The 14,099-nt window shown below is 42.9% G+C and overlaps 1 protein-coding gene across 1 annotated transcript in view; it reads left to right on the top strand.

Annotated features, from left to right (window-relative positions):
• The window catches only part of ERICH6B (glutamate rich 6B), a 300,307-nt gene that overhangs the window by 159,768 nt on the left and 126,440 nt on the right, over window positions 1-14,099 (top strand). The window contains exons 4-5 of the mRNA XM_040425440.1: window positions 3,464-3,540; window positions 9,247-9,375. Of these exons, the coding sequence (XP_040281374.1) occupies window positions 3,464-3,540; window positions 9,247-9,375 (206 nt within the window). The remainder of the gene's footprint in view (window positions 1-3,463; window positions 3,541-9,246; window positions 9,376-14,099) is intronic.

Genomic DNA, 14,099 nt, shown 5'->3' with positions numbered 1-14,099 from the left:
CATTCAGGGCCAGGGATTGCAGGTGTGTAGGGGGGTACTTCCTCTTTCTCTCCAGTGTTTGGGGGATGGATAGCTGAACGCTTCCATGGGACAGTGTGTACATGCTGGGTGATGGTGGTGGAGGTGGTCGTGTTGCTGCCACATCCTATGTTTGCGGGGTGGCAGGTGCCACTGTCACTCCAGAGGGGGAGGAAGAGGCCGAGACCGCAGCAGAAGAGGGAGCAAGAGGAGCCTGAGATCTTTTGTGTTTTTTCAGGTGTGTACTCCACTGCAGCTCGTGCTTTGCATTTAGATGCCTGGTCATGTAGGTGGTGCTCAGGTTTAGAACATTTATGCCTCGCTTCTGGCTCTGATTGCACAGCGTGCAAGCCACTCGCGTCTTGTCGTGAGAACATTGTCTGAAGAACTGCCATGCCAGGGAACTCCTTGGAGCTGGCTTGGTGTGCTCAGTCCCTGGGTGCGGTAGGCAGTAGCAGGCATGCTGGCTAGGGGACGGCCACTCTGCTTTTGCACCCTGCTCCCTCTTTTCCTGTGTGGCTGGCACTGTGCGGCTGGCACAACATAAGTGGTTGGGCATCAGTGCACTCAATCTCTTCCACTTCTGGGGCAGTCATCAAAAAGCATAAGAGACTGCTGCATGACTTGGGGCTCAGACTGTTTGGCTGATTTGTAAGGGGGTGAGGTAAAAGATAGATGCCCATGGGCTGCAGGTGCCAACTCTGCAGTTTCAGCAGGGGACCGGTTGGAAGACAATGTGAAGGAACTGGAGGCACTGTCAGCCATCCAATCTACTACCGCCTCTACTTGTTCTGGCCTCACCATTCGTACACCAGTATTCGGGCCAACAAAATGACGCTGAATGTCTTGTCGCCTACGTGCACCTGAGGACGGTGTTTCATTTGGGCATGTAGCTGAGACAGATCGACCACGTCCTCTCCCTGCAACAGGAGCTCCACCAGCAGCACTCATTCTTTGAGGTCACCCACCGAACTAACAGACAGATTAACTATATTAATTTCCCTGTCACATATGCAGTGCAGGTCTATCTCACACCAAAAATGGGAATATGTCACCCACCGAACTAACAGATGGATTAACTATATTAATTTCCATGTCACGGATGCAGTGCACGTGTATCTCACACCAAAAATGGGTATATGTCACCAGCTGAACTAACAGTCAGATTAACTATATTAATTTCCCTGTCACGTATAAAGTGCACATGTGTCTCACACCAAAAGTGGGTATATGTCACCCACCGAACTAACAGACGGATTAACTATTGTATTTTATTGTCAGGGGTACAAAAATGGTGCATTGCACCCACAAAAAATCACTATAGGTCACCCACAGAATTAACAGCCAGATTAATTATTATATTTCTGTGTCAGGGGTACAAAGATGGTGCATTGCACCCACAAAAAATCATTATAGGTCACCCAAAAAAAAATAAAAAAAATAGATTCCTAACACTCTCCCTTGCTTCAGCTGCCTGCTTCCTGTCCCTGCACTACTCAGAGCTGATGGGCTGTTCTATATGTGATCCTGCTTGTATAGAGGCTGAGTCACATGATGCACCGGCCAATCACAGACATGCCATTACCAGCCTTTCAAAAGCTTCATAAATGCCCGAACACCGAACTTGAACCCAAACTTTTCGGGTTGGGGTCCGGGTACGGACCCGAACTTTGCAGTTTGGGTTCGATCAACACTATTTGTGAGTTTTAAGAAAAACTTTTGATATGTCATAGAGACATATCTAAAGTTTTGATTGGTGGAGGTATGAGCTCTGAGACCTCACCACTCTTGATTCCATGTCCAGCAGCGAGGTGAGAGAGTGCAATATGCAAGCGCTTCTCTCTCCTCATTGTAACAATCGCTGGAGGTCTCAGCACTAGGATCCCCACTGATTAAACGTCTCTATGACATTAAAAGTTTTCTGAAAACTCAGTGACCCTTTAAGAGACTGTATCATACTTGTCATGGCTAAGCTTTCCTTAAAAAATTCAATTCAATGTATCTATATACTGTGGCCAAGGAAAAGTGATTTACTGGCAACCAGCATCGGCCCCCCAACGACACCCCTGAAAAAAGGGATATAGACAGCTTCTGACAGCACACCAGACTAAGGGGGTGTTTCATCAAGCTGAAATACGCCTAAATAAAATTCAACTAACCGTTGCACTGCAATCTGTGACTTCTCTCTGCTCATGCCAGGTCTAAAAAAGTGGGCATGGTGGGGGGGGGGGCTGGGAATGGAACGGCAGGCCTGTCTCATTTACCATTTTCTATGCTTCAGGCATAGAAAAAGGTCTAATTTTAAAACAGCTAGGAAGCTGTCTTAGATTTAGAAGTGGCGGAGGATCCGCCGAAGTTATGAAGAGTCCGGTGCCTCTAAAACACTGGTCTTAATAAATGTGCCCCTAAGTGTTTAAATTATTCAGAATAGTTAGCTGTACAGAGGTGTAGACATTTCTTGGCTTAAAAAGTGTATATTTTTATTCAATATATCTGTACAGGTGTAGAGAGCATAATACAAGTGTTTATAGGGGGAGAGATGTCATTTCAGTTGCGGGGTAAAGCAGCCGAATGGTTTGGCACACTTATGATTTTCATTTTCTGAAATAGTTTTGAGTTGACCTTCATAATGTGAATCATTCATTATACTAGACCCTGGCAAGCTGCCAACCAACCATCCAGCAGAGTTTACTGACTATACATACATTATTGAAACATTTACAGATTGATGTTCTAGAGAAGATGTCCTTTTCTTTAATTTGCTATTAAGAATGCTCGGCACAAATGCTCTTGACTTGGTCCAATATTGAAGACGTAGAACATCTCCACTATAATCACCAGAAAAGTTAATGTTTATACATATAGCTAAGATTTGACAACTAGTAGTCAGTGTATCTCTTAGATCAGTGCAATCCAGTACATTCATAGTATAATAGTAACATACTGTAGTTTGTAAGGCTGAAAAAAGACATATATCCATCCAGTTCAGCCTGTTATCCTGCACGTTGATCCAAAGGAAGGTAAAAAAAAAAACCTGTGAGGTAGAAGCCAATTTTCCTCACTTTAGGGGAGAAAAATCCTTCCCTACTCCAATCAGGCAATCAGATAACTCCCTGGATCAACGACCCCTCTCTAGTAACTATAACCTGTAACATTATTACACCCCAGAAATACATCCAGCTCCCTCTTGAACTCTTTTAGTGAACTCCCCTCAGGCAGAGAGTTCCATAGTCTCACTGCTCTTACCGTAAAGAATTCTCTTTTATGTTTGTGTACAAACCTTCTTTCCTCTAGAAGCAGAGGATGTCCCCTGGTAACGTTTGATATATGTGTTTCAAAAAACAAAATAGAATGCAAGCACCAACACATACCCAAAATGCTTTTATAGACTCAGAATACGAGAGATATCCAATATATGTTATTTTCTATCATTTATGTCCTCTAGGCTCTGTCACTAGTGAAAACCCAGTAAAAAGTAGGACTTCAGATTTTGAGCATGATGGTACCAATACATTTAGGCAGGTAAGTAAGTCATCAATACATGTTACTTAACTAGTAACTGTTACTACAAAAAACTTTGCATAAATCAGTAGTAGAAGTGAATATAAAAAAAAAACTGTAATTCATCTTATAAAAAAAAAAATGCTTCTTTCTCCCATCCTCAATCAAATTACAGTATATGCTGCCGAGAGACTACTATGGAGAGGGGAGAGGGGAGAGGGGTGGAGGAGTGAGCTGCAGTGAAAAAGAAGATACAGAGACACACTTGCTGCCCACAGAAGTCTATGGAGAGGGTAGGAAGAATGCTGCTACAAAGAGAAAAAGGCATTTTTCTCTAATAGGATGTATAACAAAGTTGATCCAGAGGAAGGCAAAAAAAAACTTGTGAGGTAGAAGCCAATTTTCCTCACTTTAGGGGTAAAAATTATTTCCCAACTCCAATCAGGCAATCAGAATAACTCCCTGGATCAACAACCCCTCTCTAGTAGCTATAGCCTGTAATATTATTACACTCCAGAAATACATCCAGACCCCTCTTGAATTCCTTTATTGTACTCACCATCACCACCTCCTCAGGCAGAGAGTTTCATAGTCTCACTGCTCTTACAGTAAAGAATCCTTTTCTATATTTGTGTACAAACCTTCTTTCCTCCAGACGCAGAGGATGTCCCCTCGTCACAGTCACAATCACAGTCACAGTCCTGGGGATAAATAGATGATGGGAGAGATCTCTGTACTGACCCCTGATATATTTATACATAATTATTAGATCTCCCCTCAGTCGTCTTTTTTCTAAAGTGAATAACTCTAATGTTGATAATCTTTCAGGGTACTGTAGTTGCCCCATTCCAGTTATTACTTTAGTTGCCCTCCTCTGAACCCTCTCCAGCTCTGCTATGTCTGCCTTGTTCACAGGAGCCCAAAACTGTACACAGTACTCTATCTGTGGTCTGACTAGCGATTTGTAAAGTAGTAGGAATATGTTCTCACCACGGGCATCTGTGTCCCTTTTGATGGAACCCATTATCTTATTGACCTTGGCAGCAGCTGCCTGACACTGGTTTTTACAGCTAAGGCCTCTTTCACACTTGCGTTGTTGGGATCCGGCGTGCACTTCCGTTGCCGGAGGTGCCCGCCGGATCCGGAAAAACGCAAGTGTACTGAAAGCATTTGAAGACGGAGCCGTCTTCAAAATGCGTTCAGTGTTACTATGGCACCCAGGATGCTATTAAAGTCCTGGTTGCCATAGTAGGAGCGGGGAGCGGGGGAGCGGTATACTTACAGTCTGTGCGGCTCCCGGGGCGCTCCAGAATGACGTCAGAGCGCCCCATGCGCATGGATGACGTGATCCATGTGATCACGTGATCCATGCGCTTGGGGCGCCCTGACGTCACTCTGGAGCGCCCGGGGAGCCGCACGGACGGTAAGTATACTGCTCCCCCGCTCCCCACTACACTTTACCATGGCTGCCAGGACTTTAGCGTCCCGGCAGCCATGGTAACCACTCTGAAAAAGCTAAATGTCGGATCCGGTAACGCGCCAAAACGACGTTTAGCTTAAGGCCGGATCCGGATCAATGCCTTTCAATGGGCATTAATTCCGGATCCGGCCTTGCAGCAAGTCGTCAGGATTTTTGGCCGGAGCAAAAAGCGCAGCATGCTGCAGTATTTTCTCCGGCCAAAAAACGTTCCGTTCCGGAACTGAAGACATCCTGATGCATCCTGAACGGATTTCTCTCCATTCAGAATGCATTAGGATAAAACTGATCAGGATTCTTCCGGCATAGATCCCCGACGACGGAACTCTATGCCGGAAGAAAAGAACGCAGGTGTGAAAGAGCGTTTGCTATTCACTTAAATTCCTAGATCCTTTTCCATGTCAGTGTTACACAGTGTTTTACCATTTAGTATGTACGGGTGACTTGCATTATTCCTTCCCATGTGCATAACCTTACATTTGTCAGTGTTAAACCTCATCTGCCACTTCTCTGGCCAAGCCTGTAATCTATCCAGATCCCTCTGTAGTAGTATACTGTCCTCTTCAGTGTAAATTACTTTACACAGTCATCTGCGAAAACTGATATCTTATTGTGCAAGCCTTCTACAAGATCATTAATAAATATATTGAAGAGAATAGGTCCCAATACTGACCTCTGAGGTACTCCACTAGTGACAGTGACCCAATCTGAGTGTGTACCACTAATAACCACCCTCTGTTTTCTATAATTGAACCAGTTACTTACCCACATACAGACGTTTTCTCCCAGTCCGAGCATTCTCATTTTATATACTAACCTTTTATGTGGTACAGTGTCATATGCTTTGGAGAAGTCCAGATATACGACATCCATTGATTTGCCACGGTCAAGTCTAGAACTTACCTCCTCATAGAAACTAAATTAGTTTGACATGACCGATCCCTCATGAAGCCATGCTGATATGGCGATGAAGCCAATCACTCTGCTGCCACTTTTAGAGTATATTGACATGACTATAGACCAAATCACTGCATGCTCCTGTTGTTTTTCCACTGACCCACACAAGGTTGTGTGAATAAACCTAATAAAACCAATGGATACTTGCGCTGTCTGTGGAAAACATGCACAGTACATGTCTATGATTCACAAACATGAATATGCCCCTATTGTCACAAAAAGTAGGGTGTAGCCTTGATGAGTTTACTTTTCCTAGTTCTGCCAACTAGGACATTAATTTATAACAGATAACAATGCGTTTCTCCTCACAACATATTAAAGGGCCTTTTCATTACAATAGTTAAATGCCCTCTATCAGCAGATTTGTACCTATGACACTGGCTGTCCTGTTACATGTGCACTTGGCAGCTGAAGGCATCTGTGTTGGTGCCATGTTCATATGTGCCCGCATTGCTGAGAAAAATTATGTTTTAATATATGCAAATTAGCCTCTAGGAGCAACGGGGGCATTGCCATTAACCTAGAGGCTCTGCTCTCTCTACAACTGCTGCACTCTCTGCACTTTGTCTGATTGACAGAGCAGGAAGTGTAAATGTCATCACACTTGGCCCTGTCAATTAAAGTGCAGAGGGTGCAGCAGTTGCAGAGAGAGCAGAGTCTCTAGGTGTAATGGCAATGCCCCCGTTGCTCCTAGAGGCTCATTTGCATATATTAAAACAATTTTTATCAGCAATGCGGGCACATATGAACATGGGACCAACACAGGTGCCTTCAGCTGCCAAGTGCACATGTAACAGGTCAGCCAGTTTCATAGGTACAAATCTGCTGACAGATGCCCTTAAAGGGCTTCTGTCACCCCCCAACCCCCAATTTTCAGTTTTTGACTTATTATATTTGTTACTGTAAGCAGATTCCATATATGCCCCTCTTACCTCGGGCTGTGCAGTATTTACAGTAAAAAACATACTTTTATTATATGTAAATTTCTTCACTACCAGCAAGTCGGGCGGACTTGTTGGTAGCCGCCGCATCCTCTGTTTGAAAAAACTCCCCCTCCTCCACTTGATTGACAGGGCCAGCAAGCGCTCTCCTCCTCTCGCTGGCCCTGCCTGCAGCCTCAAATCCCGCGCCTGCGCTGTACCGGTCGTCATTCGGCGCAGGCGCTCTGAGAGAAGGACGGCCGCTCCTTCCTCAGTGCACCTGCGCCGATGACGTCAGCCCTACACCCGGAAGAGAAGACCTTTCTTCCAGGTGTAGGGCTGACATCATCGGCGCAGGTGCACCGAGAAAGGAGCGGCCAAGCGAGCGTCCTTCTCTCAGAGCGCCTGCGCCGAATGACTACCGGTACGGCGCAGGTGCAGGATTTGAGGCTGCAGGCAGGGCCAGCGAGAGGAGGAGAGCGCTCGCTGGCCCTGTCAATCAAGTAGAGGAGGGGGCGTTTTTTCAAACAGAGGATGCGGCGGCTACCAGCAAGTCCGCCCAACTTGCTGGTAGTGAAGAAATTTACATATAATAAAAGTATGTTTTTTACTGTAATTACTGCACAGCCCGAGGTAAGAGGGGCATATATGGAATCTGCAAGTCCGCCCAACTTGCTGGTAGTGAAGAAATTTACATATAATAAAAGTATGTTTTTTACTGTAATTACTGCACAGCCCGAGGTAAGAGGGGCATATATGGAATCTGCTTACAGTAACAAATATAATAAGTCAAAAACTGAAAATTGGGGGTTGGGGGGTGACAGAAGCCCTTTAAAAAGTGAAATACAAATGTAAAATTACATTATACTACTTTACATCATTTTGCAAATGTAAAAATATGTAATGTCAAATAAAATCCTAAAAAATAATGACTCATAATAGCATTTATACAATAGCAATTATAGCATTATATTTAAGAGTGTTTATCTGTTTCCATTGGCCCCCAGACATTGAATGCCATAGCAATGTACACTCACCTAAAGAATTATTAGGAACACCTGTTCTATTTCTCATTAATGCAATTATCTAGTCAACCAATCACATGGCAGTTGCTTCAATGCATTTAGGGGGGTGGTCCTGGTCAAGACAATCTCCTGAACTCCAAACTGAATGTCAGAATGGGAAAGTAAGGTGATTTAAGCAATTTTGAGCGTGGCATGGTTGTTGGTGCCAGATGGGCCGGTCTGAGTATTTCACAATCTGCTCAGTTACTGGGATTTTCACGCACAACCATTTCTAGGGTTTACAAAGAATGGTGTGAAAAGGGAAAAACATCCAGTATGCGGCAGTCCTGTGGGCAAAAATGCCTTGTGGATGCTAGAGGTCAGAGGAGAATGGGCCGACTGATTCAAGCTGATAGAAGAGCAACGTTGACTGAAATAACCACTCGTTACAACCGAGGTATGCAGCAAAGCATTTGTGAAGCCACAACACGCACAACCTTGAGGCGGATGGGCTACAACAGCAGAAGACCCCACCGGGTACCACTCATCTCCACTACAAATAGGAAAAAGAGGCTACAATTTGCACGAGCTCACCAAAATTGGACTGTTGAAGACTGGAAAAATGTTGCCTGATCTGATGAGTCTCGATTTCTGTTGAGACATTCAAATGGTAGAGTCCGAATTTGGCGTAAACAGAATGAGAACATGTATCCATCCTCTGATGGCTACTTCCAGCAGGATAATGCACCATGTCACAACGCTCGAATCATTTCAAATTGGTTTTTTGAACATGACAATGAGTTCACTGTACTAAAATGGCCCCCACAGTCACCAGATCTCAACCCAATAGAGCATCTTTGGGATGTGGTGGAACGGGAGCTTAGTGCCCTGGATGTGCATCCCTGAAATCTCCATCAACTGCAGGATGCTATCCTATCAATATGGGCCAACATTTCTAAAGAATGCTATCAGCACCTTGTTGAATCAATGCCACGTAGAATTAAGGCAGTTCTGAAGGCAAATGGGGGTCCAACACCGTATTAGTATGGTGTTCCTAATAATTCTTTAGGTGAGTGTATATGTGTGACCACCACTAAAACTCCTCCTCACTGCATTAACACTCTAGCGATTGGTGAGGCTTCCAAGTAGTAAAAGCTGCGGCGATCTTCCATTTAATGTATTGAAATTGATCTTATGAAAGAATGGATGAAAACTTACCATGAAAATTATGATCGTTTCCAAGGAAAGAAGATTAGAGAAATTATACACCGTGTAGTTGTTGTTAGTCTTTATTCACATCTGCATCAGGCATCGCGCTGAATGTATGTATTTGTGTTTATCATATGTTTATGTGTTTTCTCTGTTCTAGCTTCCACAGAGTTGTGAAGATGTTCCTCTAAGACAAATGGAAGTTACCATCTCAAGTTGTGAATTCTGTCACTTGCCAAATAAACCATTTCCAACCATTGAGCAACTTGCTTCAGAACCCGGCAGCAAAGTAAGAGTTATAGTAGATGGGTGTTGGCCAAGGTGACCTTTTTATTCAGTTCAGCCTTTAGATTTGATATTTACTGTGTCCTAGGTCACAGTCATCACAGCACCTTTGTTATAGATGACAAGAGTCTCTACTGCTGTGTAGACTGGGTCTTTCTGCTTGTGACAGCATTTTAAGGTACTCATACACATAGTCTAAAGTAATCTAAAGTTGATAAAAACTAACAATTTCAACCAAAACAATCATTCATTGTGTGAAATTTAACACCAGAAAACTGGTTGGTTTTATCCAACCGATGACAGGCCACTATCATCTGAAAAGAAGTCGGCCATGTTAAAAATTTCATCCAGCAGTCAGAAGAAAGTTCTTTGTTCCCAGAAAGATCTTTTGTCCTCGAACTGCTGTCATTGAACATGTATGACCAGATTAAAACTCTTTAATGGTCAATATGGACCAAAACAGAATAGCACACCTTCACTGGTATCTAGCAAGCTAGAAAACCTTAAAGGGGTTGTCACATCAGGGACAATGGGGGCATATCGCTAGGATATTCCCCCATTGTCTTATAGGTGTGGGTCCCACCTCTCTGACCCGCACCTATATCGAGAACGGAGCCCCGCAAGTGAAGGAGGGTGCACTACGCATGCGCAGCCGCCCTCCATTCGTTGGCCCCATAGAAATAAATGGGAGCGGGGGGCGCTCATGCACGGTATGCTCTATTTCACTTATATGGGGAGCCAGCTTGGTGGTGGCTAGACCGGAGTCCTCCAGCCAACACCTTGCGGGGCTCCGATCTCTATATAGGTGCAGGTCCCAGCGGTGGGACCCGCACCTATAAGACAATGGGGGCATATCCTAGCGATATGCCCCCATTGTCGATGATGAGACAACCCCTTTAAGCTCAAACACTCTCCCATAGGGGAAGGTGCTTTCTCTTGTCATAAGTCACTTGAGGTTAACCTGAAGTCTATAATAAAAGCAATATATTGATTAGTCAGTACCTATTGTGATTCCCATTATCTGCTGCTACCTCTCCATGTCTGTCTTGTAATTAGTCATCCTTTGTATTTCAACATTCTCTGTCATTTGAATACATGACACCATATATCAGTAATGTTCATTTGAAGCCTGGCATTTCTACTAGGCTCTTCTCCGCTGAATTGCTATGGAAACAAAGCACTTGGATGGATAAGATAATGAGCATAATAAGATCACTTCTTTAGTTTTAGTTAATGTAGTACTGGTATTATCGTGGGTTCTTCTTATGGAAATTTCAAGATTTCTTCACCAATGTTCGAGCCTTTGGATTAGGCAAAGAACACCAGTGTAAGAAATTACTATATATAAATATATATTAAATGTATACTATATACAATACACCCTCTGATTCAAGGTTGGATGCAATAAATGAGACACAAGAATGAACGTATAAAAAAATATATATTGTATAGTGTGGAAAATTGATATTACAGTATTATTGATGAGTATATATGAGTTACAGTGGAACAAAAAGAAATAAATATTACATAGAGAGAGACATACACACATAACAATAATTATAATTACTAGCAATTTCCAGTACACAATTTCCAGTACACAACATGCTACTTTAACTCAACATTAAAATTCTTTACAATTTATAGTAACCACACATGGGCCTCCAGTCCTCTCTTCCTCCCAGCCTCCTCCTCCAGCTTCCCCCCCCCCATATACCCCAAAGCATGGATCTTTTATTCCTTGAAAGCTCTCAACCCCTATCCTTGCCAACGCCCCATATCAGTTATCTGAAAGTCTGTAGGCCTGCCCAGAACCTGTTATCTTAGAATTTTAGGACCCCTTTTGTTCTCTACCAATCAGCATATGTAAGAGATACAGGATATTCCAGGACCTTTATATGTGAGAATCAGAGTAAGACAAAAAGGAGCTAGATCAGTGGCGTATATAGAGAAGTAAGGGCCCCAGAGCAAGGATCAAACCGGGCTCCCCACACCGGACAGAAGGATTTCTGCCTAAACCCTTTTCAATGACCCTTGGGACATTTTTCCATTTGCTAAAAGTTGTTTTATTTAGAGGGTAGAGTCCTGACCAAGTTTTCACCCCAAGTAGAAGAGGAGATAATCCCCCTTTTGCGCTGGGCCCGTAGCAGTTGCATGGTTTGCCACTATGGTAGTTACGCCCCTGAGCTAGATACATACTAATGAAGTATAGACACGTACAGTCACCTACCTGTCTCTGATTCACACAAATAAATCCCTCATAATCTATAAAATATAATGCAATATAATGCATATATTATTGCCAAAACCTGTATTTCTTACAGATTCCCCCACAAGAGGGCAAAAAACTCGTAGAGGAATGAGCCCTCTAAAAACATAAATGTAATCCATAATGATAACTTGACATGAGCGTTTGTTGTAATGGGGTTGCACTGATATTTTGGGTTGGGCTGATACCTTTACTGTTGGAAATGATAAGAATTACTGAGACAGACTTAACCTGACAACCATCAATATAATTTCTGTCCTGTGAAGTTAAATTTGCACGTATTAATATTATTCACAGACACTTCAATGTATTATTTTCCCCATTAGCCACTTTATAAGACCTCGCACCACACAAACAAGTTTTATATTCAACACAACAAAGTCCACACACTCTGCTCTTTAAAGAGGACCTTTCACCACTCCTGACATGTCTATTTTAATAGCTTTATACATTCCCCACGTGCTAACAATTCTGGAGCATCTATTCTTATGTCTGTATGCTGTCGCATTCCTCTATTATTTCTACTAGAAGTTAAGAATAATTGCTAGCTGTCTGCAGTAAGGGTACAGAGGGGTGGTAACCAGTTGGGGGGGTGTCCCTGCACAGTCTGAAAATGGCAGCACTGATTGGATAGAACAGAGTCTGTGCAGGTACACCCCCAACTTGTTACCTCCCCTCTGTACCCTCCTGAAGGCTAATAGCAATTCATTCATAACTTCTAGTAGAAATAATAAAGCAATGGCACAACATAGAGCCATAAGACTAGAGGCTCCAGAATTGTTATTACATGGGGAATGCATGAAGCTATTAAAAAATACATGTCAGGAGCGGTGAAAGGTCCTCTTTAATGCACTTGTGATCACCACCATTATGCAAGCTCACGCTGTTCCTTTGAGGCTCCTTACGGTTATCTGCTAGGATCTCACTTGACTGTGCTTGTACCTTTATTCGGTGCCACTCACACCATTAAGTCCATTTCACAGTCTTTAGTCCATCACAGAAAACACATTTTGCAGGACAGATTTTTGCTTGCTGACACACAGGTGTTGGAGCAGTCACTATTCAGGTTGGAGCAGAAATGCAAACATATTCACATACGACACAACACATGACACATGGCACAAGATAACTCTGGATCCTGGTGGCTTCAGGAATTATTACTAATCTAACCCAAATTAGGGTATTGTACTAGCAGCCAATTGCTAATGCTGTTCATGTCACCTTTGTCTCAGCACTTCTATCAGCTCCAAGTTCTATCATAAAAAGACAAATACATAGTTTATTAAAGAAAGAGAGCTCATTTTGGAGAGACCTTGTGAAATTTAGAAAATCCATAATGTAGTGTAAGTGTATCATATAATATTGTGTATTTGTCATATAGGTATCGTCGCGTTCGTATCTACTGGCTCTATACAAATATCACATTATCCACCCTATCAGGTAAACGCCGTAAAAAAAAAAAGAAGAATAAAAACTGTGTAAAAAAACCCATTACTAGTCACCTTGCCTCACACAAAGTGTAATACCAAGTGATCAAAAAGTCTTATATACCCCAACATTGTACCAATCAAACCGTCATCTCATCCCGCAAAATATGAGCCCCTACTTCAGACAATCACCCAAAAAAATAAAAGAAAATAGGGCTCTTAGAAAATGGCAACACAAAAACAAGATTTTATTCTGTTCAAAAATGATTTTACTGTGTAAAATAAAATGAAATAAAAATGATAGACATATTAGGTATCACCGCGTTCATAACAACTTGCGCTATAAAAATATCACATTATATGCCCCCTCAGGTGAATGCTGTATAAAAAAAAATTAAAACTATGCCAAAATAGTCATTTTTTTCACCTCGCCTCACAAAAAGTTTAATACCAAGCGATCAAAACGTCTTATGTACCCCAAAATGGTACCAATCAAGCTGTCACCTCATCCCACAAAAAATGAGCCCCCACATAAGTCACTTAAAAAATAAAAACCAATGGCACCCATAAACCTATCCATCAAAATCTGCGCTGCAAAAGCCATATGGCACTCCTTCCTTTCTGAGTCCTGCCATATGCCCCACAGCAGTTTACCACCACATATGGGTGTCACTACCAGAGCTTTGGGATGTTCTCACAGCTCTGTTTCTCCACCCCTGTGATGATGTCACTACTAGAGCTGGGAGGAGTTCTCACTGCTCTGTTTACTTTTGGTTTCCTTCCTCCCAGCTGTTCCTCATGCGTTTGATTTCCCTCTCTTTATATCACCCCTCCTCCTATTGTAGGGCGTGGATTATAGTTCTCATTTCAGTTGTAGCTCTTGCTTTAGTATCTTCACTTGTAGCTATCAGTTCACTGGACCTGTGTTCTGCTGCAGCTAGCACTCCGGATTTTGCCAGCTGTCCTTGGATCCGTCTTCTCTGCGGCTGCAACACCTTCAGCTAAGTGTACAGACATTGTTGTGTACCTGATTAT

The sequence above is a fragment of the Bufo bufo genome, chromosome 3 (genome assembly GCF_905171765.1).
Source record: "Bufo bufo chromosome 3, aBufBuf1.1, whole genome shotgun sequence".
NCBI classification, from domain to species: Eukaryota; Metazoa; Chordata; class Amphibia; order Anura; family Bufonidae; genus Bufo; species Bufo bufo.
Note: the sequence above shows the minus strand (reverse complement) of the source record. Positions and strands in the feature narration are given on the sequence as shown.